The sequence below is a fragment of the Rattus rattus genome, chromosome 2 (assembly GCF_011064425.1).
Source record: "Rattus rattus isolate New Zealand chromosome 2, Rrattus_CSIRO_v1, whole genome shotgun sequence".
Lineage (NCBI taxonomy): Eukaryota > Metazoa > Chordata > Mammalia > Rodentia > Muridae > Rattus > Rattus rattus.
Window position 1 is genome coordinate 43534406 of NC_046155.1, and position 25143 is coordinate 43559548.

At 45.0% G+C, this 25143-nt stretch overlaps 1 protein-coding gene across 3 annotated transcripts; it reads right to left on the reverse strand.

Annotated features, from left to right (window-relative positions):
* Positions 1–130: 130 nt before the first annotated feature.
* LOC116891203 (cytochrome P450 2C23) lies at positions 131–24939 on the reverse strand. 3 transcript variants are annotated; one of them, XM_032892028.1, is made up of 9 exons: positions 24742–24939; positions 17873–18035; positions 12785–12934; positions 11887–12047; positions 11230–11406; positions 9823–9964; positions 8402–8589; positions 2148–2289; positions 131–733 (listed from the first exon to the last, which is right to left on the reverse strand). In XM_032892028.1, exons 1-9 carry the CDS (start codon positions 24919–24921, stop codon positions 552–554), a joined length of 1485 nt encoding a protein of 494 aa, XP_032747919.1. In that variant the 5' UTR covers positions 24922–24939; the 3' UTR covers positions 131–551. The 3 variants fall into 3 exon arrangements, with proteins under 3 accessions (XP_032747919.1, XP_032747921.1, XP_032747920.1); XM_032892030.1 differs by having other exon boundaries at positions 133–733; positions 9823–9946; positions 24742–24921; XM_032892029.1 differs by having other exon boundaries at positions 133–733; positions 9823–9961; positions 24742–24921.
* Between the last annotated feature and the right edge of the window lie 204 nt (positions 24940–25143).

Below are 25143 nucleotides of genomic sequence, written 5' to 3' on the forward strand. Positions count from 1 at the left end.
GGAGAGCTCTGGGACAGGGGATTGATTGCCACTGGGTTTTACTCTTTATCTTCTTGTAGATTACAGGCCAAGGAAAGGATTTTTTTTTCTTTTTTTGAAACTTAAGATAAAGTCAAACATACAAAGAAACTATTGTCGGGGTGAGAATTTATTTTGTGAATGTGGCACAAATCATGTAAATGCTTTTAAGTGAGAACAGGAAAATGTACGTAGGCCATTACATTAATTTCTCTGTTGAAACAATGACAGAAAACAATTCTATTTCCAAAGTCACGGAAGAGCACACAGTGCTACTTGTAGGTAGCGTCTGATGAGGGTCTTGTATATCTGGTGTCAGTTGTGCTTGGGGCCTGGTTTCTAGAGCAGTTGAGGGACACAGACACACTGCCTGTGTCCTGGAAGCTTTCAAGACCCAGATTTTTAAATCGAAATAAATGTCCATGTGGTTTTCATGCATGATGTTTCTGGCCTAGGCAGTGCTTAGCATAAAGAGACTATTTATAGAAAAAGGAAACAATTACTTTGATTTGAATGATTAGAAGGATAAACCCTTATCTAGGAACAAGGCACAGCTTGTAAGGTGGCGGCAAATTGATAATCCCGGTAGTAATAGGCTTGATGTCAAGGTCCTTGGGCTCCACCAGACTCTTCATGGAAAACTTTTGCAGAAGGGTGGTGAGGAACAGGAAGAGCTCCATCCGGGCCAAACTCTCACCAACGCAGGCCCGCTTTCCTGGGAGGAGAAAACACCACGTTAGCTCTCTTCAGGTTTAAATGAGACCTGAAAGCCACTGGAAATGCCCATCAGAACCCTGGGGAGGACAATAAACCAGCACTTATCAAAGCACCCTAGGGGCCTGAGATGGCCCAGGGGTTATGATCACTGGCTGCTCTTGTAGAGGACCCAGGTTTCCCAGTACCCGCATGGTGGCTCACAGCTCTAGCTGCAGTTGAAGGGGATCTGATGCTCTCTTCTGGCCCTTGTATGCACATGTATACCCATGTACATAAAATGAAAACAATTAAACCCGTTTAAAGACGCTCAAGAAATAATCATCTTTAGTGCACTTCCAAGGGGTCATCTGAAGGAGTTAGCAAGGCTTTGAGGCCAGCACTTATGTCATCTTTTTATGACATTGTGGGACTGAACGACACCTAGACCTGGCTCCATAAAGGGCTGGTTAAGCAAAGCCTTAGGACTCTATTATACAATGCAATTGGAAGATTTTCGTGGAAGACAATTTAGTATCTTTTATCACAGTGCACTATGTAAAAGTAGACTACTACAGACTATACAGAACAAGTCACGTTTAATAAAAAACAAAAATGCAAACAAAATAACCAACCTACACGTTACATATACCAAGGCACTGTTTGAAGTATCTGTGATCAGACCGTAAGTGATTATCTCTGTAATGGGAAATTGCTGGTAGTTTGATTTCCCTCTCTTCTTCCGGTTTACGACATTTTTATTTTGGTTGTTTATTATCATTGTAGTTAGACACGATGCATATTAAACTTACTGATTTGTTATTTATTGATTTATTCTCGCAGGCCTCCAGATCAAACCTGGGGCCTTACATACTAGAGGTAACTGGTTTATTACTACCATCTCAAGCTCCTTAAACTGCTTATTTAAAAAAAATGCTCATCAAACAAACACACAGAATGCAGGCTGATGACGCCAAGTGCATTCCATGGCCTTCCAGTAAATATAACTGGAGGCCAAATTCAGAGAAGAATGCTGACGAAGATTCTTCGATGGACTCTGGCTCAGAGAATCAGAAAATTAATATTATTAATCACAATCAACAGCAGTTAAATGAAGACATTTGTATGTTGGACTGTTTTGGAAAAGTTGCCATTACCAAAGAAAATCAGCAGACAAAATTTGCAGCCGTGAGTTTCTTCATTACCAGGCAATAGGTGACATCTGAATTTGATCAATGTTTGTTTTCTTTAAAAACTTGCATCCCCAGCCACAAAATAGTTCCTGGATGACTTAGCTGATGTGACTGTATATAGCCTTAAATGTCTCTAGCTAGCCTTGGGAAGTTAGGACGGTTTGATCAACCGACTTTGCATCAGTGGGTCACTTAAGAAATAATTCAGCGAAGCTAAAAATTGACTGAAACGTGTACATTTACCAAGGGAGAAGGGAACAAAGTAGTCTGTTTTCTTGAAGCAGCCATTTTTATCCAGAAAGTGTCCTGGATCAAACTTCTCTGGGTTGGCAAACTCCTTTTGATCCAACATGATGGAAGACAGCATCGGGAATACAGCAGTACCCTGGAACCAAGAGATGGAGAGCACAGAGAGGTGCTTAGCTGTTAGCTTGCAAGCCAGTCAAACATTCCGAAGTACTCACGTGCTACCGCGATGATCATCTTGGGTTATAGCTGTTACACACTTACCCATCGCCATGACAGTTCTTTTTGGTAAGAGTGGCAGTCAAGAATTAGCTGCTGAAAATTTGAGGCAGCTCACAGTGCCCACACATGCACTTTTTTTTGCAGCTTCAGCCTCAAGCTGAAAGACTTACTTTGTTATGTTTATTTTCCTTCCTTCCTTCCTTCCTTCCTTTTCTTTCCCTCTTTCTGGATTCAGATGCCAGTGGAAGGAAATGAGACCCCGAGCCTGAGGTCTATACAACGGAACCCCATTTCCCTCACTTGTAAAATGAGTGTTTTAGTTAGGGCTTTACTGCACACCATGCACTCTTATAAGAACAACATTCACATGGTTACAGGTTCAGAGGTTCAGTCCGGTATCACCAAGGTGGGAGCATGGCAGCATCCAGGCAGGTATGGTGCAGGAGGAACTGAGAGTTCTACATCTTCATCTGAAGGCTGCTAGTGGAAGACTGACTTCCAGGCAGCTAAGATGAGGGTCTTAAAGTGACACACCTACTCCAACAAGGCCACACCTACTCCAACAAGCCACACCCACTCCAACAAGCCACACCCACTCCAACAAGCCACACCCACTCCAACAAGCCACACCCACTCCAACAAGCCACACCCACTCCAACAAAGCCACACCTACTCCAACAAGGCCACACCTTTTAATAGCACCACTCCCTGGGCCCAGCATATACAAACCATCACAATGGAGTAATAAAAACAGGTCTTATAGGATTCTTGTGATGCTTAGATTCCAGCTTCTTAAACTGTGGGTTTCAGTCCCACCGAGAGCCATGAGTGTGAGTGTCCTGGTTAGTTTTGTTTGTCAGTTTGTCACCTGAGTAGAAAGAACTTCAACTGAGAAAATACTCTAGTCAGATTGGCCTGGAGACAAGCCTCTGGGCCATTTTCTTGATTAATGACTGATGTGGAGGGGCCAGCCCACCATAGAAACACCCTTGGGCAAGGGGTCCTGGGGTGTGTAAGAAAGTAAACTGAACAAGCCAGGAGGAGCAGGCCAGGAGGCAGTGTCCCTTCATAGCTTCAGTTTCGGCCTTGAGTCCCTCAGTGGACTGTGACCTGGGATGTGGAAGCTAACTATAAAGAAACTCTTTCCTCCCCAGATTGCTCTTGGTCACAGTGTTATTACAACAACTAAAGCCAGCTATCAGAGTGGGAACTGTACACGGGCTTGCAACAGTAACAAGTTTCTGAATACACAAGGACCAAAAATGTAATCAAAATCCAACATGTAAAGAATCCCGGGCATTTCCGGCAGTCCTTACATGGGTGGCGTGGCGTCCTGTGGCTCACTGAAGTCTTAAAAAAAAAAAAAAGATTTATTTTTGTTTTTATGAGTGCACTGCAGCTGTCTTCAGACACACCAGAAGAGGGCATCAGATCTCTGGTTGTGAGCCACCATGTGGTTGCTGAGATTTGAACTCAGGACCTCTGGAAGAGCAGTGCTTTTCAGCACTGAGCCATCTCTCCAGCCCTTCACTGCAGTCTAGCTCTGAACACAGTGTGTGGGTGCCCCGCACTGAACATGCTGTCACACCCCATGACTCAGACAGCGAGGCCTGAGACACCTCAGCTGACATGCAAGTCTACTGCATGCTAGGGACTGCAGTCTCCCTCCGGTACACACGGGTTTTCCGAGCTCAGAGAAACAATGGTTTAACAAAGGCTCTTCAGGTTTTTGCCCTCTGTCTTCCTTCAGTCTGCGAGTCTAAAACCAATGTACCTTTAAATCGTGTTAGAAAGGATAAGTTGGTTTTAAAAATTGCTGTCTGAGTCACCGACTTGGATGCCATTAAGAAATTGTTAAAGCAGTTTTGGTTTCAAATTAGGGTAGGATTCTTAATAACTTCTGAAATAACAGTAAACATTCCTGCTGCTCTTTTGTGCCGAATGTTTATGCGAAGTGGTACTCTCAGCATTGACGATTATAAAAAATATCAAAATATCAGTTAACTCCGGAAATCACCAGAGATACACTCCTACCTACAGGACCAAATATCCAACTGGCTTTTCATTCTTCACGTAAAACTAAAAATACACCGAGCTCATTAGTATGCAAACTTGGCTGTCTTCACTACCTCGTAAAATCATATGTATAGCAAAAATGGTTTTAATTATACTTAAAGATTTATCACCAGAAAATGTTTAATGCGTAGACCTATTTTGTAGGCCTATATGCAAAGTCAAAGGTTCCCTTGGTAGAGAAGGGGTGTGAGTGGGGGATGTTAAAGAAGCTCCAGCCTAAATGACAAAATGCTAACGGTGGCCACTGTTTATACTGGGAGCTTCGCGTCCGCCCGACACTGAGCTGAGCTGTTTATAAACACCATTTAACTCTCATGCCAACGGAGCACGGAGGATGTTTTCTTTGGCTCACGTCATATAAACAGGCAAGCCGAGGATCAGAAAGGAGAAAGGCTCGCTTGGGGCAAGCAGCACAGCTAGACAAGCCTGGATCCAGCTCTGTCTGGCCATGGAGCACCCAGCTTAGCCAGAAGCTAACTCTTTCTGCTTTCGCCTCGTGTTTCTTTAAGCGTTTGCGCAAGAATTGGAAATGACACTGCAGTACAAAACGCACAGAAGACTTTAAAGTCAGACTGTTTCTCTCCTGCTCCGTTAAATTATTTTTGACACTTACTGTAAAAGTAACTTTTATTCGCCTGATGTAATTGTCATCTCGGAGGTTTACTGCTGAATAAGCTCACCCTTTCTAGCTCTTTCTGAGCTCTGGCTGGCTGGTTCAACTCAGCTGTTCTGGGTCAAACTCCACTCCAAACTGGCTGATTCAGTTTGGCTTCTCTCAGCTTCTCACTGAATTGCTCTGCGTGGCCTTGAACTAACTCTGGCAATCTGTTCGCATCTTGTCTCCTTCTTATTCTCTGGCTTCCGCTGCCTCTGTGGCCTGCACTCAAGTACACGAATTCAGGCACCAACTCAACACCACTGCACTCGTTCCACTGACTCCCACCTGACCCAACTCCCACTCGCTGACGAACCGACTGACCTCCCTTCGTTCTCCTAGGGCTGCGCTTAGTCTTTCTCCCGAGAGCTGGGCGTATCCTATCTCTGACTCATCTTTCTCTGACTGTCACTCTGTCTGCCCCTTAATTAGACTCATATTCTGGGGCTGAAGGTATGCACTAAGGGCCTGTCTGCATTCCAGCCAGATCACTGACCTACAAGGTCTGTGGATGTGATCAGAGCAGCCGTGTGGCTGGTTTCAAATTCCTCTACAGTTTAGCTGTTTACATCCTCATGCCATGGTGTGCATGTGGAGGTCAGAGGGCAGCTCTTTCCTTCCACCATGTGGGTTCCAGAATTGAACTAAGGCCATCACTTGGCAGCAAGCACCTTTACCTGCTGAGCCAGCCCACCGGCCCCTCCCACTGGTCCCTCCCACCGGCCCCTCCCACCAGCCCCTCCCTCCTTTCCTGTACCGACTCTTCCCTGGCTTCTAACTTGATATAATCACTGTTTCCAGACTATACTCGTCCTCTGGAAGATACCTTATGAAGTGAAAATGGACACACACAGCTTGGCCCACCGTTTCCACACAGAACCTGTGGTATACTGTAGTTTGCACAATATTCTCCTTTATAGAAATAGAATTTTAAATGTCCATGATTAGTGAGCATCTTTTTAAATAGAATTTTTCTAACTCTCAAATATAAAATACATTCTTTTAGTTTGTGCTTTGAGCCAGAGTCTCAAACTAATTATGCAACTGAGGCTGGCCTCGAACTCCTAATCCTCTTGTCTCCGTGTGCCAAATACTGGGGTTATAAGTGTGTGCCTCAACATCTTGCTTTTAAATACAAATATTTATATTGATCTATTATATATAAAATAATTATTAATAGCTAATTCCATATCAAAATCGGAATCTGATAGTTGGTTCCAGACAATACTGCCATTTTTATATATTAATATAAACACATTTTATATATTAATATAAACAAGCCATTTTATTTGTAGGATACACTTTCCCAGCCTCATACAGAATAAGTCTTATGATTTATTAAAATTTATATAGGAAATTCTTATTTTCTGGAAAATCCACACAAAATAAAAGTTCTTAGCAGTAGGGATGCTTTTCTGGAGCTGTGGTCACACTGCCTTCTGCAAGGTCACCTTTGATAAAGCTACCAGGAAGAATGCCTGCCATCCCTGGGGCAGGACTCTGCCAGTTCCTCCACAGTCTGGACTACACAGTGAGTTCGAGGCCAGCCAAGGTTGCATGGTGAAGCCCTGTCTCAAAGAAAAATTTTCTTTTCTTTTTTTTCCCCAGAGCTGAGGACCGAACCCAGGGCTTGTGCTTGCTAGGCAAGCGCTCTACCACTGTGCTAGATCCCCACTCCCAAGAAAAATTTTCTTAGCTATCCCATCAATATAGTTGATGAGTTAAAACATGAATTCTTATAATTTTTATTTTCAGTCTATTCCGTTCTGTGGGTATATTTTATATGTTCATTAACCATTCATAATGACCATACATAAAAATAAATAAAATGTGTAATAATTTTTTTAAAACTGCAGATTTGTGTTTTATTTACTTATTACTTATTTATTGCTCTAACAGAGTTTTCTCTTTGCAGCCCTGGCTATCCTGGAACTCACTGTGTAGACCAGGCTGGGCTCTCAAAGATCTACCTGTTTCTGCCTCCCAAGTGGGACTAAAGGTGTGTACCACCACTGCCCGGCTCCTATAATTTACTTTAAGTATTTTTAAAATTCCATATCAAAATTGGAATCTATTATTTTGGTTCCAGAAAATATAGTTATTAATACTCATATTAATAATATTATATATTATTAATATTAACATAACAGTATTATACATTACTATAAATACATCTTATACATGTAATATAAACATGTAATTTTATTTGTAGATAACTTATTTTCCTAGGCTAATACAGAAATAAGTCTTTTGAGCAAAAATTGTATAATTTAGCATTCTAAACTTGAAAATATCTTTAAGTCTTTAAAATCTTGCATTCTTCCTGCTTACCCCCGAGTACTTTTACCTTGTAATTTTTTTATTAATGAAAGTTTTCTTAGCTGCACTGGCGGTGAACGTCTGTAACCTTAGCACACCAGGGACTAAGGTTGAAGGATTGAAAGACAGCGTCAGTTTAGGCAGTGTAGTGAGGGCTTGTTCTACTAAAATGGAAGGAAAAGCCCAGTGACCCTCTTGTCTTTGCTCACCACGGTGCAGGGTTACATATGCATGTCGTGCCTGGCTTTATACATGGGTGCCGGGATTTGAACTCAGGTCCTTGCGCTTACACACCAAGTGCCCCTCCCTTACCCTCTGAGATCCTTGGTTTTTCTTATGATGTATATCCTGGTTTTAGACTATTGAAGTGTTCCTGCTCAAGGTCCAGTCCCATGTCAGTTGTGTAGACTCAAACTTTAGCAGACTGGACAGGAAAGGTTTGAGTTGGGCAATGTCTTTTTTGTTGTTGTTGTTTTGTTTTTGTTTGTTTTGTTTTCTGTCACATTTGGTATCTTTTCTACATCTATGAGCTATGGAACCCTGTAAATGTAAGTGCAGAAGACTTATTGCACCCCTGATGTGCACAGATTGACTGTGAGGGCAGCAATCGCTTAACTGAAAACTGGGATTAAAGGCAATCAATGATTTGGCTCGACATGAGAACCGTTGCCTCTTCACAGTGAGGCCCTTTTTAAAACCCACCATGAAAAATCCGGTGAGCTTCTTCTGCATCAGAGACTGCTCATTTAATGTGTGACATGACAGTAGGAGGGACATGGGAAGCTTCAGGTCAGCGTCCCACATTCTACAAAGTCAATGACAAGGCCCAGAGGCGACAGTGTCTGTGGCTCTGTGTGTTCCTTTGGTGACTCTAACCTGTTGGTTTCTCTTCCAGCCCCAGAACTAGAGAGTTTCTCAGCACCAGCAGGTACCCTGGTACCCCTTCCTTCCCAGTCATCCCATTGCAAACATGTCTAACCTTGGGGATGACATAGTCTCTGAATTTTGTGTCCTGGACCACAGCATGGGGCAGACTGGAAGGAAGGAGAGTGATGTATCTTTGAATCTCATGCAATACAGCATCGGTGTAAGGCAGCTTCATCTTGTCCTTCATGCTGGGGGGTTGGTGGCGTCCAATCACACGGTCAAGTTCCTCATGAACTTTGGCTGCAGAGACACAGGGTGGGCAGCTCAGGCCGATATTCCCAGGAGACCTAGAAATACTTGCAAGGAGTGATAGGAAGTGGCCTGGAGAAGGCTTTGGTGAGCGGGATTATGGCGGTTAATAAAGGGGTGCTGCTAGACAATGCTGTTTTGCTGCAAACCCCCAAGATGTGGCTGTTGGAAACAAAGGTCGGGTCAGGAATGTACACAACCGCCATTGTGGTTGGGAAAAGACCCAGGGAGTCCCAACTGATCACGTGACTCCCAGCAAATCAGCCATAGAGGGAAGATGTTTGACCCTGATTCTGCTGGGTGCATCTTTCTCAGCTTCTCCCACTTTCCCACAGCTCCTGCAAGAACTGCAACTGTTTGCTGAGCAGTAAACACGGACTTCCTACAGCCTGCGCTCTGAGAAATGCCTTGAGATTATCCTTTGGGTTTCGCTTTAAATGCATGATTAAGACCCAACTGAGGATCCAAAAGCAGTCCGTGGTTGCTGTAGGAGGGAGAATTTCCTTCAGTAGTGTAGCTGCGGGTAGGCCACCCATTCTCCTGTCAGGAACCCCTCACCTGTTCTGGGATCAACAGGAGTAGGAAGTGGGAGAAGTGAGTTGGATCTGTATACATTTTATACAGGCATGTAAAACCAATAGGACCCATATACATTGTATACATGCATGTAAAATGAATGGGATCTATATACATTGTATACATGATACATGCGTGTAAAATGAATGGGATCTATATACATTGTATACATGATACATGCATGTGAAATGAATAGGATCTATATACATTGTATGCATGCATGTAAAGGCATAATGGAACCCATCATTCTATGTAATTAGTATATGCTAAAAAAAAAAAGAAAGAAAGAAAAAGAAAAATTCAGAGCTAAGAATCCCCCTTAAGGGGTTTGGCACATTTTCAAGGTGGAAGCCCACAAGTGAAAGAACTCATGTGCGGACACACAGCCCTGTGTTGGCAGGTCCGGGAGTGGTTTCAGCATGGAACACATTATATCTTTTGCTCAGTTACAGCTCCATTTTTGTCTTTTTTTTTTTCTAACATAGGAGGTTTGAGATCCGTCAGTTCTATTTTGGAATTTAAATGAAAGTCTTTTAGTTCCTAAGCGCCTCTCTTCCCTAGCAGCAGCATGGGACGTAATTCTGCTCCTCAAAGGCAAGGCTCTTCTCCCGAGGCGGCAGCCCCCACTCCCTCCCTCACCCAGCGTACCTTGCACCTCTGGATACTTCATAAGGAGCAGGAGCCCGAATCGCAGGGTGGTGCTGGTTGTCTCGGTGCCTGCCGTAAACAAGTTAGACCCACAGACCGCCAAGTTCTCCAGATGGAACTCAGACTTCAGGTTGTCCTTCTCCTGCAGGTGGGCAGAGTTACGGGCTCTGTGAGCTAAAGAGGAGGCAACAGTTTCCTCAAATCCCACCACACAAGAGACCACTCCTTACAAGATCCCTTTCATATCCTGTACTATTGCAATCGAGCAGTCAGTCATGAAGCTGAATCCTCTGGGCTCGAATCTCAGGTTAGCCAAGGCACAGACGTGTATCCCTGACACGTTACTTGGTCTCTCCCCTTAGTCTCGTAACATTCCAGCAGAGATTGGAGAGTTAACGGGCAGGAAGTTCTCAGAATGACGCCCCATGTACACAAACACTTGGTGAACGATAAACTCTTGAGCAGTATTTAATGAAGGAGACTAGTTTGATAAGCTCTGTTTGAGCCCAGTGTAGGAAGGTCACTGGCTCAGGACTAGCTAGCTTCCCTTTTTCTACCCAGCTTTGTGGCTCTTCTGTAACACCCACCATTGTTAGTAGCTCTTGTTTACTCTGTAGACCAGGCTGGCCTCAAACTCAGAGATTTACCCACCTTGATAGTTTTCTTTTTCCCAGAGATAATGGGTCCCCTAACATTCATCAGAATGACTAGGCCCTTGCAGTGGACCTCCTTGGTAACTGAAGTAAGCATAAATGCCTCGACTAATGCAGTGGAATGAACGTACAACACTCTCTTCTCAGACATCTTTTCTAGGGACCCTGGCTATCGATGTCATCCCTCCCTGGAGGTAAAGTTTATATTGTGGAAATATGTGCCCCCTAGATAGAGTTGACTGGTGTTTTCCTCTCATCTATAGAGTTGGCTGAGGGAATCTTTTTGTTTTTTGGAGACCGGGTTTCTCTGTATAACCATGGCTGCCTTGGAAGTTACTTTGTAGACCAGGATTGGCCTCTAACTCAGAGATCCACCTGCCTCTGCTTCCTGACTGCTGGGCCTAAAGGTGTGCACGCCAACTGTTCAGCGTAGCTGAGGGACTCTTAACATGCACGGTGCTAAGTTTCAGAGCTCTGAAACTGGTTTTCAGATCTGGAACTGAAGCTGTGACTATGGAACCATACTGTTTTCTCTTGTCACACTGTTTCCTGTTCAGTAGTGTTCCAAGTACCAACAGCTGCTATCGGGTCTGCCTGTATCACGTACAGTTTGTTTACAGTGTGTTTGTTTCAAATCCTTTATCCAGAAAGCCATATAGTACCAGAAATACAGCTACCTTCATGTGTGATCACTTTCCTGCATCTTCACGAGGGCTAAAATACATAAAGAAAAGAGGTCCCCTGGGTCCTGTACCTCCTCAACCTTGCTGAGAAAACAGTCGATGTAGTCCCGAGGGTTGGCAGGATCCAGAGACTTCTGGTGTTCCTTCACTTTTTCAAGAATGAAATTTTTAACACCATCAAGTCTTTTTGCAAATTCTATATGCTTTCCAGGGAGATACTTTATGATCGTTGGCCAAAGGTTGTACATCTACAAATGAAATCGAGCAAACACAAAAACTGTCGGTAATTCCCCTGTGAGGGGTGGTGTGGCTAGCAAACGGAAGGGGAGGGTAAGCAACATGCAGGGGGCGTGTCTTTCCCGTCTATGGCTTGTCCCACCTCTGCTCAAGCCCAGAATCAGGGAGTGGAGATGTGCTGTAATGGAAGTGACTGGGAAACCCCTCTGGGATCCCTTCCTCCTTTCTGTCTTTAGTTTGCAATGCAGGGCATCGCTCACAAACATTAGGCAAGACTCTAGACTGAGCCGCATTTCCAACAGAACAGTTGGAACAAGCAGAGAGGGCCAACTTCCCCAGTCGCTGCGTTAGATGTTACTCATTTACTCCGCACACCCGAGGGAAGGACGCCATGCTCATAGGTCAAGGGAACCCAGAGCCTTTTGCTGTGCAGTAGGCTTCCAGTAGAGCAGTGAGGACCGTGACAAACACAGGTAGAACCCAGGTCTTACCTGGCACCATACGGAGTTCACTTGTTGAAAATTTTTATTTAAAAGATCCATAAGGTTGAGGAACGTCTTGTCGTTGTATTGGAATCGATCGTTGAAAAGGATGGAGCAGATCACGTTGCAGGGAGCACAGGCCAGGATGAAGGTGGGGTCAAAGGGCTGAGCTGCGGGAGGTGGGAAGGGGGCAGAATTTCAACGCTGAGACTTGTTGACTGCAAGGGCTAAGGATCGAACTCAGGGCCCTGTCCGTGCCAGGCAAGTCTCCCACTGAGCTATAGTTCCAGCGCCTAACAATGAGCATTCTTGTCATCCTAAACTAGGGTTTCAAGAACTGGCCTCCTTTCAAATATACACATATGGCTTATTCCTTGAAACTTGCTTTATTAGGATGTAAGCATCTTCTAGTCACCTTAACTAACACACATATATTAGCATATATAGTGCATATGCTGTTAGCACAGTCCATTGATCTTGTAGTAGCATGAGTACTATACACTCTATGTAGTATTACACTATAATTATAACACATTTGATATTAGATGTATATTATAATAGTGACAATAAGCAATAAGCAATATTACAGAGCATTTATAATACATTGGATACTATGCAAATGTTTTTCCTGTATCATTAAAATCTTTCTATCGGGTTTGATTCGCAGCCTGATTTTTTTTTTAAGTAGTGAAAATGAATCTCAGAAAAATGTAGTAATTTTTCATACATCTAGTATAGTGCCATGGTTAGAACATGAATCCACTCGAGGCACTGCAGAGCCCTAACTAACGGCTTTTGGGATAATGTTCCTGTCCTGGCTAATGTCTTCATAGCCTGGGTAGACTTTGGACCAAGGGACCCCTCGAGGAAGAACAAGGATTAGGGACAGGCTGTGTGTGGGTTTCACCTTTTGTTTTTTGTAATTCCTCCACAAGGCACCGGGCTTCCTCCTGCACCCTCTCCTCTAGGCTTCTCTTCCCCATCCCGAAGTTCCTCAGTGTCATGAGGGAGAAGCGTCGCATGACTTTCCACCTCTCTCCATTACTGAAAATGAGTCCTAGGCAAAGAGACAGAAGAGTGGGGTCTTGTATCACAGAGGCCAACTTCTCTATGGCTCCTCTCTTGCCTGGCTCCTTACCAGGACAGAGAGCTGGCAGGTCAAAAGCTCATGGAGTGCAGTTCAATTGGAGCATCTGCCACAGAAAACGAAATCTAAGCTACAGTCAGAAGGAGGCAGAAATGAACACGGAGGGAGGGTTGTCGGTGGGGGAAGAAGAGTCCCAGCTGTGGAAGGGACTCTTACTGGCTCTGTTAAAAACCATCAACACTGCCATGAGAACTCGTGTTCTGATTCTGGTCTTAGTTACGGGCTTCTATTGCTGCCACAAAACACTCTGACTGAAGAGCAGGTTGGCTGGAGAGGACTTACTTGACTTACACTGCCACACCATCTAAGGAAGTCAGGACAGGAGCTCAAGCAGGGCTGGAACCTGGAGGCGGGCCCTGAGGCAGGTCATGGAGGGGTGCTGCTGACTGGCTTGCTCTTCATGATTTGTTCAGTCTGATTTCTTACAGAACCCAGAACCATCAGCCCAGGGATGGCACCATCCAGAATGGGCTGGGTTCTCCCTCATTGATCACTAATTGAGAAAATGCCTCCCAGCTGGATCTCATGGAGGCATTTCAGCAACTCCAGCTCCTTTCTCTCTGCTGACTCTAGCTTGTGTCAAGTTGACACATGAAACCAGCCAGTACAACTGACACCCTGTCTACTTGACCCATAGATGCAACACTACTAGGCCACAACTCTTCCTTTCTTACCACCTCCAAGATCTCCATTAAAAACATAAAGAACTTTAAAGGTCCCACAGTCTTTACAAATTCAAACACATTAAGATTTTAAAAAATAGCCAATCTCTTTAAAAATCCAGAACCTCTTTTAAAGGTTCGAGGCCTTTCGGCCGTCGGTGCCTGAAAAAAAAATCAAAATTAGATTAAGTCCTTCGAGAGGGAAGAACTAGAGCACAGTCTCGATCTGAACCAATCAAAACTAAACTCCAGCAATATAAAGAACTCAATATCCGATGGGTAGGGTCCACGTGCGATCTTCTGGGCTCCTCCAAAGGGCTTGGGTTACTTCCCCAGCTCTGCCCTCTGTAGCACACACACCTTGTCTTCTATGCTCTGTCTGGTTCACTCCACTGCTGCTGCTGCTTGGGGGTCATCCCACGGTACCCACATCTCCAAAACTGCGGGGGTCCCTGCTGCAACTGGGCTGCACTTTCACCAGTAGCCTCTCATAGGCTCTCCTCATGGCGCCAAGCCTTAACTTCTCTGCATGACCCGTTCAGTCCTGAGCCTTCAACCGCATCGGAGGCTGCTCTTTGAACACTAACCTCTCCTGGCCTCTCACAGTGCCAGGCATCGGCTGCTCTCCATGACCCCTGCGTGCCTTCAAAACCAGTACCACCTGGGTGACTCTTACACATTACCAAGTCCAGCTCCCAACAGGAGGTACAACCATGGCTGCCTCTGGAACATAGTTTCTCTGTGCTCTTAAGAAAAACACTTCCTAGAAAATTTCACCTCAGTGATGCTGGTCTCCTCCCCTCCTCTTCTTTTCTTCATCACTTTTTAAATTATTATTTTATTTATTTACATTCCAGCCATTGCCCCCCTTCCCAGTTTCCCTCCCACAGTTTCTTATCTCATTCATCCTTCCCCCTGCTTCCAAGAGGGTGCCCCCCACCCCACCCCAGTCCCAGGCCTCTGCCTTCCCTGGGGCCTCTGAGGCCAGACTACACAGTCCTCTGCGTATATATGTGCCGGCGACCTCAGACCAGTCTCTCAATCACTGCTAGCTTCTTAGCTCCAGTCAACTGGCATCAATTGTCCCAGTAACACAAAGGTTTCACTTTAGAAGCTCTGGTATCTTGTTATTCACAGCTGATTCCTCAGCCAACTACTGGCAACTAATTCTGGTGCTCAAATGAATAAAGGAAAGATTTGAATGGCTGCCACTAGCAATGATATAAATGTTTAAAGATCAAAGAGGTAAGGAAAATATCGAGTTGATAATTACCAGGAAGTGTTTCAACAATTTGATTAGTTATACATACATCGTAGCAATCTGCAGCAGTATTATAGTTGTTCAAAGGCAACAGAAGCCAGTTAGAATTTTAGCAGATATTCCATTGAGCAAAATATTATTCACTGAATTGCTCCCCTCCCCCAACATACTTTGGTAAGCTAACCCCAGTATCAGTGAATGTGACCTGACTTGGACAGGATCTTTATAGAGATTATCAAGTTAAAATGAGGTCATTGGATAGTCCCTAACCCAATGTGACTAAACTTATAAAATGGGAATACCTGCACACACACACACACACACACACACACACACACACACACTCACTCACTCACACACACACACACACCACACTCATACACTCACACACACACATACTCACACACACATCACAACATGTACACACATGCACACACATATCACATACTCACACACATACATCACACACATGCACACAAACATGCACACATCCACATTCACACACATCACACATGCACACACACATCACACATATTACATATCACACACACATCACACATACCACACACATATACACATGCACACAGGTGCACACACACATCACACACACATACACACACACACACACACACACACACACACACGAATGTAATGAGAAAAAGGTCCATGAATTTGAAAGAGAGCAAGTAGAAGTATATGGGAGGCTTTGGAGGGAGGGAGGGAGGGAGAAATGATGTAATTATGTTATAGTCTCAAAGAAAAGGACAAATATTAACAGAGAAGGACACAAACAGCCAATGCAATCAACTTGTTTTGTCCAAAGGGAGACTTGGCTGCTGCTTTGTTTGGATGAATGCACTTTGATCTTGAGAGAGGATGGCCCAAAGCTCAGTCCCCTTGTACAACCAGCATCCTGCATTATTACATGTAGTTAGGGATCCGTAATACACTCTGAAAAGAATTATTGCTCTTTATCTGGGATTCGAAGTTTATAATTTTAAATGACTTAAGGGAGAGACTCTTGGCTTTCCTTTTATAACATTTGACACCTATAAAGCATGGTGTAGCATATGCATGCCTAAGTCCTGAAATACAATGACATGACTTCCCTGTGAATCTGTATTCAACTGAGAATGGGATGTGACTGGGATGGTCATGGCTACACACAGGCTGCTCCCCTCATCCTCCTCCTCCTTCGCTGCTCAAGCTGTTGCTTAGCTCACAGCACCTGCCCATCCTAGGCCTTGTTAGCTGCTGCCGCCACTCTCCCCCATACCCCCATTGTAGGAGGCTACACTCCAAGTACTGCTCCTCTCCAGTCCCAGTCCTCTGAGGAACAGCTCCTGTTATCAAAGCCTTTCATATTGGTTTTAGCTCAGTCATGTTCACAGAATCGATTTATAGGTAACTTAACCTGATTTGATGTTCATCTCGAAGATACTGTACAATCTGTTGTATGATGAAATTATGTTCTGGTCGTCATGGTTTTTTTTTTTTTCTTTTTGGAGTTTCTGAAATTCATGGGTTTTCTGGGAATAAGAAGCCTTTCTGTTATCCACTGTAGATATTCTAGATTATGCCCAAGTTTATACTAATGAACTGATTCATAGTGAGCCCTGAATAATTCCAAGATGAGGGTTCGCCCTGCTGGAAGACCAGCCAAGTAAGTTGAAAAGGCTGTGTCACTTGATATTGACCTCTAAGGGATTTGGAGGCTCTGGGGATGGAGTTAAGACCAAAGATTCATGAGCTGGAGTTGGTGACCTGCTTACCCCACAAGCATGAGAATTGAGACCCTGAGCTTAGATCCCCAGTACATAAAAAGAGGGGTGCAGCAATGCACACGTACAGCTCCAGCACAGAAGTGGGAGGGGGCAGGGACAGGGGGATTCCTGATGCTTTCAGACTGGCCTAGCCTAGCCAATCGGCAAACTCCAGGTTCAGTGAAAGGTGTCATCTCAAAATATAAAGTAAAAAGCAAGGACGACAGAGGACTGCTACACACACGCACACGTACACACATGCACGCGAGCACAGACTCATGCACATGTGTGCACACACATGCACACACACAAACATTTGCAAACACACACAAACACACACACATACGCACATATGTGCTTACACACACACATACAAATATGCACACACATGCACACACACAAACATGCAAACACACCCAAACATGCACACATGTGCTTACACACACATGCACATGCGCACACACACACTTCCATCAAGCACGCTCATATAATGAGATCTCAGTCTACACTCCGCACACCAAGGCTAACGTGAGCTTCCCGGGTGCGCTTCATTCTTTTTTTTTTTTTTAAGATTTATTTATTTATTATATGAGTACACTGAGCTGTCTTCAGACACACCGGAAGAGGGCATCAGATCTCATTAGAGATGGTTGTGAGCCACCACGTGGTTGCTGGAATTGAACTCAGGACCTCTGGAAGAGCAGTCAGTGCTCTTAACCGCTGAGCCATCGCTCCAGCCCGCGCTTCATTCTTTAAACCCTCTGCATTCGGAATCCTCTAAGACCCTTTCGGCATGTCTTCTCAGTATGTAGTGAAACCGTGCCTAGCTCCTTCCTAAGTTCTATGAATTATTGTACAGATAATTGAATCTGAAGCTGTCGTGGGAGCCCCCTAAGTTTTAGCCAGTTGATAAGAAGTGCTAGTGACCGGGCACCTCTAAGGGTCTGTCTGGCATGTGTAGTGAGTGGAGCCAGTCTTGTTGGGCACTATGCCTGTCACCTATGGTACCTGCAATGCCTCTGGGCCACTTGCATTGTAATCCCATCCCAGCATTGCAAACACGTGGTTTGGCTGTGTGCAAACCAGACATGGGATCGGATGTCTTTCCCCTAAGTCCCCGGGGGTCGAGGAAAGTTAACCTGCATTTTGGTTTGGAACATACCATATCCCTTATGGGTATCTTCGATGATGGGCAGAGGTCCTCTCCCGAGGAACTCATCCCCTTGCTGGAGAAGCGCCTCCTTCACCACATCATAGCCATGTAGGACCACGGTAGGAGAGGTTCCAAAGTACAGCGTGTAAACAGGCCCGTACTCTTTGGCCAGCTGGAAGGAGACAGAAGCACTTGCGTAAATGGTGTTGTGAAACCTCTTCGTTGGAAGCTTGTGAGTGAGTTTTGCACAGGGATTGGCCTCTGCTCCACGAGTCTCGACTTAGGAATTTAACCCTAAGTGTGCAGTCTACTTCATTCCTTCATTTGCACATGCAGCCTTAGTCACTGGGCATCTGGACTGCTGCAGCTGCCACGCGCCCTAGGAGCCACTGTAGAGTGTAAGACCCGTTGGAAGTGAGAGGAAAGAAACAGTCACATTTGGGGTAGAATATCTCCAACGCACATTCTCTCCACGAATGCCAGTGTCCTTATGTGGCACAGTACATATAGACACGGTGAATGTACTGGTGATACATGGCGAACAATTAAAAAAAAAAAAAACCAGAAACAGCCAAATAAATGACATTTACCTTCTGAATGATGCACGGTTCTATGGCATTGATAAAGAACGAAGGATTGGATGCCAAAGAAGAGCTTAATAAAACAACACAGGGAGAGATCTAAAAGACAGATGCAGTATACACAGGGAATGGATTTTTTTCCCCGATCATAAAGAAGAATGGAACTATGTCGCTGTAGGGAAACTGATGCAATGAAACTAATCATGGTAAGTTAACTGAGTCAGAAGAGGTTGGGAACCACGTCTGGGGCTCTGACCTACAATTCTATACCCACCCCCCAAATTTATAGAAAACTTGTGTGCACATATATTTATTATACACGATATTGCATATAGTATTATATATGTGTGATGTGTGTGCTAACATGTAGGGGACTGCATATTCCGTAGCATATGTGTGGAGGTCAGAGGAGGTCTTGGGTGTGAGTCTTCTGCCTAATACCTTGTTTGAGGCAGTCTCTTTGTCGTTGGCTAAAGTACTGTATCTGCCAGGCTATCTACACCACAAACTTCTGGGGGAGTCTCCTGTCTCCGCCGTCCATCTCACTGGAGGGACATGGTGGTTCCAGACACACACTACCGTGCTCAGCTTGCACCACTGTGCTCAGCGTAAGTGGTTCTAAGGATCTGAACTCTGGTCCTCACGTTTGCTTGGCAAAGAGCTTTACCACTAAAGCATTTCCTCAGCCCCAACATGTTGTGGTAAATATTAAAAATACAAACTGCACCGACCCACGCTATTGCTGGCTCTGGAGGGCCCCGTGTCGTCTGCGGGGTATCTTCATTTAGTTAGCAAAGCGTCTCAACCCGACTCACTAAGTTTCCAATTTCCATCCCTTGCTGTCACCGGCTACTCTTTGGGCCCTGCAGCGATCTCGCCACCACGGCTAGCCCCACATTGCTGCTGGCTACTCTCTGGCCCCAGCAGCAACCACCCTCTGGCAACTCTCTGCTGGGAACTCTGTTCACAGTCCCAGCATCTGCCCCCTGTGGTTAAAGTCATGATACCCAGTATCCCAGTAAAATCAAAACTCTAGAAACTTGTAATTTATCAACTGGATTTATATCAGTAAATTCTCTCCCCACAAAAACGTCCACACAATAAACTCAGAGCCAATTGATATTGTTATAAACTGCCCATCTAGATAAGACAAATTGTCCTGTAATAATCCATCCCTTATAAGATAATCATAACTACCTGTGGCCATTTGAAGCCACATTGGTCTGGGTCGTCTTCTCCTCCTCCATCTCGGCTCTTCTTCACCTTTCTCCTCTCTCCAAAACTCTGTGCCCGCCCTACTTTCTCACTGCCCAATCACAGGCCTTCCTTGCCTTATCTTGTGCCTGCCTTCACCTGCATACAGACAACAATCTACACCAACAAGCAGATATTTATATGCAAGTTTGTGTTTCAATAATTCTGTTACAACTTGAGCACGTTTGTTTTTTTTTTCTTTTCTTTTCTTTTTTTCGGAGCTGGGGACCGAACCCAGGGCTTTGCGCTTGCTAGGCAAGCGCTCTACCACTGAGCTAAATCCCCAACCCCTTTGAGCACGTTTTCTTTCACTGATGGGTTCCATATTTTATACAGACACATAGAATCATGTGTGTACAGATGACTCTAAAGAAGTGAGACTGCCAGGGAGATAAGGGGATTAGTGGGCGTGGGGAGGAGAGAGAAAGAGGATGACGAGGTATGGGAGGAGTGAGTACTGTATACTTGCATTAAAATGGCCTTCTATGACCCAGTATAATAAAACATTTTTGTTTGTTTGATTGGTTGATTTCGTTTTTGTGGTGGTTTGAATGTGCTTGGCCCATCAGTGGCACTGTCAGGAGGTGTGCCCTTATTGGAGGAAGTGTGTCACTGTAAGGCAGGCTTTGAAGTCTCCTACGCTCAGGCTCCGCCCAATGCTGAAGCGCGCCCCCTGCTGGCTGCCTGTGAAAGACAGTCTCCTTCTAGATGCCTTTGGGTCAAGATAGAACTCTTGGCTCCCTCAGTGCCTACTACGGGCTGCCATGCTGCCTGCTATGATGATAATGGACTGAACCTCCGAAACTGTAAGCCAGCCCTCAGTTCAATGCCTTTCTAAGAGTTGCCTTGGTCATAGTATCTCTTTGCATCAATAAAATCCTACTAAGATAGTTTTGTTGGTGTTGTGTTGTTTGTGATTCTTGTTTCTACTAGGCTCAAAGGAGTTACAATTCCTTCATTGTTTTCCTCTCCCTCCCAGGAGTTTCTCTTTTGTTCCTTTTCTTTCTGTTCTTCTTTATTCCCCACTCACCTCTTAGCTTCCTCTCTATTGGTGGACAGTTCTAACGTCTTATACCATTCTTTTGCATTCCCAAAGGTGAAGTTTCACCTGCCATTAAGAGTCCTGCAGGGGAGCTGGAGAGATGGCTCAGCGGTTAAGAGCACTGACTGCTCTTCCAGAGGTCCTGAGTTCAATTCCCAGCAACCACATGGTGGCTCACAACCATCTGTAATGAGATCTGATGCCCTCTTCTGGTGTGTCTGAAGACAGCTACAATGTACTCATATATTATAAATAAATAAAATCTTTAAAAAAAAAAAACTTAAAAAAAAAAAGAGTCTGCTGTACTTTGGGACCGGCCTGCCTAGCCTTCCTCTCCCAACCCCTCTCTGAGGTGACGACTCTTCTTTGTAGCTTCCAGGGATAATGCAAGGGACAGAAAGTTTCCATCTGCAGTGTCCACCGCAGCAGCTCTCAGTCTCCTGAACCTGTGCCCACGGGCATAGTTTTCTGTTACTGTAGATGACTCTTCATGCTGGGGACCGGCAGTTTCCCAAGATGTGCACTGGGTTCTAATTCCTTCGAGCTATAGTGCAAAGCACAGTCCCTCTTCAGCAAAGCTATGACAAGTTGTCAAATCTGCTATCTTTACTTTCCCCCCTATCCTTTCTTGTAACCTCAACACAAACCCTTAACACTGCTGTACTGAAAGCGTCTTCCCTGAAGCTCCCTTGAAAGCTCTACCTCACTGTCTCATCCCACTGGGCCAGCCACTGGGCCAGCCACTGGTGTCGACGGGGTTAAAACAGTTCGTTTAATGTATCCTTCCCTTGGGTTCCAGGACACCCCATTCTTTGGGGGCTATTTTCACCTCACTGGTTCCTCCTGTTTAGTTCTCCTTGAGACGTCTATCTGGCTGACCCCTTTATTGGGGTGACCTTGAGATTGTGCCTCAGTCTACCCATTCCCATATGATTCTATCCAATTTCTTGGCTATAAGTACATCCTGTCTCCTGAATCTTCAAACTGTAAATGTGGGCTCAGCCCCCATTTGTTGAACTATGTTGAACTGCCTGCTCACACATCCATCCAATCAGTAATAGGTCTCTGAGACAGCGTCTCTAAGGCTGAGCTTTGCGTATTCCCTACCTCGCAAATATCAAATAAACCAAAAGCCCGATCCCATAGGCTCCCATCTTATTCTGTAGCAACCCGCTCAGCTGAGAGGTAGCAACCATTCCTAATTCCTTATCATGCACCTCTCAACAAGCCAGCGAACGGACCCTGTTGCTGTCTCCCAGATGCAGTTAGATCTAGTCACCCCTCCTAACCTCCTCTGTTCTTACACTAGCCCCAGATACCGCCATCTCCCCTAGATCACTGCTGCACAGGTAGCCTGCCTCTGTTTGAGTATATTTACAAGTCCACAGAGCCCTGTGGTTAAAACATAAGATGCATTATGTCACTCCACCTAAAACCTCTGATGTCCTGCCTTTTGGAATAGGAGCTAACATCCTTCCAGCAGCCTTCAAACGATCTCGAGACCCACTCTTCTGAGCTCAGCACTGCGGCTGGCTCCTGCTCGTTTTCTTATTTTATCTGCACTCGCCCCCTCCATATGCCTCGACTCTGCTAAGCACCCTGTGCTACAGAGTTCTGGGCTTCATTATTCATTTCGTGCAGAACGCACTTTTCTCGGGTTAACTTGGTGGCTTTAACTGTCATCTTATTTGGCTGTTTCTCACAAAACTAAGTGTATGCTCCAGTAACCGTGTGTCCTTGGTAGCTCCAAAGAGCTGATAGCTTAGGACTACACAAAAACCCTCACAGGGTTGTTTACAGCCATTTTACGTGTAGTTGCCAAAGGTGAATGACCACACAGGCTGCGATGAGTCTGACGGAAATGACAGCTGAGCCAGGATAGACCAGGAGGAATTCTTAGATGCTTATTATTAAGCAGAAGGAAACAACTGGAAAAGGTTTCATGGTGTGTGAGTCATCCATATGACATTTTAGGAAAACGCGCAGCTATGGAGACCGTCGAAGAGCTGTGGTTGCCAAGGCAACTCAGGAGTTCTAGGGCACTGAAACTGTTCTGACATTTTTAAGGGCAGATACATACCGTTATACAGGGGTCCAAGTCCAGAGACTGCAATGGGCAGCACTCAAATGTGAACTTTGAACTCTGGATGATAAAGTGAACTTTGAACTGCGGATGATAATGATTGATGCAGTTCCTCAATTATAAAAAAAAAACAAACCAAAAAATGTCCCACTGGTGTGGGATGCAAACGGGTAGTTCTGTGCATGGAGAGGAACAGGGGATCAATTACACCATAGAACTCACTGTTGGTGTAGGACTAGTGCATCTTCTATTGAGACAAGACAGGGCAGCCCAGTTAAGGCAAAGCAACCCAAAGGCAGGCAACAGAGTCAGAGACAGCTCCTGCTCCTGCTGTTAGGGGCCCCACATGAAGACCCAGCTATATGTCTGTGATATATGTGCAGGGAACACTCTGGTTGACCGTTCAGTCTCAGTGAGCCCCTAGGGGCCCAGGTTAATTGATTCTGTAAGGTTTTGGTTTTGTTTGGGTTTTGTGGTGTTCTTGACCTCTCTGGCTCCTTCAATCCTTCCTCCCCCTCTTCCACAAGCTTCTCCAAGCTCCACCTAATGCTTGGCTGTGGGTCTCTGCATCTGTCTCCGTCATCAGCGGCTGGGTGAAGAAGCCCCTCAAGGTGACAGTTACCTTAGGCTTTCGTCTGCAAATAGTGTCAGGGATTGGTTCTCTCACAGGGCATGGGCCTCACCTAGTTCTACTATAACTTGATATGCCAAGGTAGGTTGATATCCATGGGTGGCCTCCCCTTCTCTGAGGAGAAAGGAAGGGGAGGGGAGAAGGAGGGACTGGGAGGAGAAGAGGGAGGGGAATTTGCCATTAGAATGTGAAGTAAATTAATTAATGAATGAAAAAGATCACCTACTAATCTCTGGGGTAAAAAAAGTAAAGTTGGGCCAATTCAATGACTCAGCAGGTAAAGGTACCTGCCTCCAAGTTTGGTTTCCTGTGTTAGATTCTTGGTGGAAAGAGAGAATCCAGGCCTTCAAGGTGTTTGCTGGCTTCCACGTGTGCCCACGTCATGTGCTGTCCAGCACAGAAACACAGACATACGCTCACAGACTAAATAAACGTAATAAAGTATAGTTTTAAAAGTGAGTTACACTAAAGGCTTACTCCTTTCCATCTCTGTGTTGTTTCTTGCTATAGCGAATGTACAAAGACCCGTTTTCACTCTGTCTGAGTCATCCTATTAAAATATGCTTGGGGTTGGGGATTTAGCTCAGTGGTAGAGCGCTTGCCTAGGAAGCACAAGGCCCTGGGTTCGGTCCCCAGCTCCGAAAAAAAGAACCAAAAAAAATGCTTGCCCAAGTAGGGGATTTTTCTACTGTTAGGTGTTAACATTCCCAGGATCAGAAAGACATCTTGTCATAAAATATGGACTAATCTGTTCATCTAATTGCTTATTTAGTTCAAAGATGTATAATCAGAGAAATTTTCATACAGTTTCTCCATCTTGAAGAATGTATTTTCCCACAGTGAACTTACGGAGACATTATCACTCCCACTGCAACCGGGGCAGCCACGTTGTGCCGTTAGAGGAGAGTGTTAGGGAGGGGAGAGGTCCTCATTAGAAGGAGAGTCACAAGGTTTCCCACAGACAATTTAGTATAAAATACTAATCTACATGTTTATGTTGGCCGAGCTTGTCTTTTGGTGTTATGTACTAATGGGGCCAGCTGGTCACATAAACTATGTTCTAATCCAGAATCTTATTTGGAAGCTAACGAATTATCTCCAGGTAGGTTGGGGCCTCTCACTACAACCAACCAACCAAACAAACAAAACACCCTCCACCCCCAAAGAGCCTATGTGGTAAGCAGATCTAAGCAGGCAGTGGGATAGCCTACGCTCCTGCGGTCTGAGCAGAACCGAGAGGTGAGTGCTTAACCTGGAGGCAAACACCCTAGAAGGAAAGCACCTTACCTTGGAAAGCGATGCAGGGATGTCCTTGAGGTTCAGTTGCAGTAGATTCCCAATAATGGGAAGTGGGGTGGGGCCCGGAGGCAATCTCCCCCTAGTGCGCATTTTTGTCCACACTGAAAGGAGGCCGAGGCAAGTCACAGAAACCACGAGAGCAAGCGTAGTGAATCCCAGCAGCTCCATTTTAGCCCTAGGATGGTCATGGAGGTTGCCTGTTTTAAGTGAAGCTTAAAGGAAGGGGTGGGGTAGGGGGGATGGTAGGTGGGCGTTCCCTACTGGGCAAAGGCTACTCAGAGTTTTGGACTTAGGAAAAAAAAAAAAACAGAATGGGGTTGGTTTTGTTTACTGGAGCCTGAAATCAAGAAGGGCTGCTGCTTTTCCCTTCGCTCAGAAAATCCGTAACTT

Excerpts from the sequence above, each read along its gene's own strand:
- LOC116891203 (XM_032892028.1), bottom strand. The coding sequence starts at position 24,921 with ATGGAGCTGCTGGGATTCACTACGCTTGCTCTCGTGGTTTCTGTGACT. Across the intron at positions 12,048-12,784 it reads GGAATTACAAAAAACAAAAG|CTCAGCCCTTTGACCCCACC; the intron begins GTGAAACCCACA and ends CACCTCCCGCAG. Across the intron at positions 734-2,147 it reads CTTTGTTCCCTTCTCCCTTG|GAAAGCGGGCCTGCGTTGGT; the intron begins GTAAATGTACAC and ends TTCTCCTCCCAG.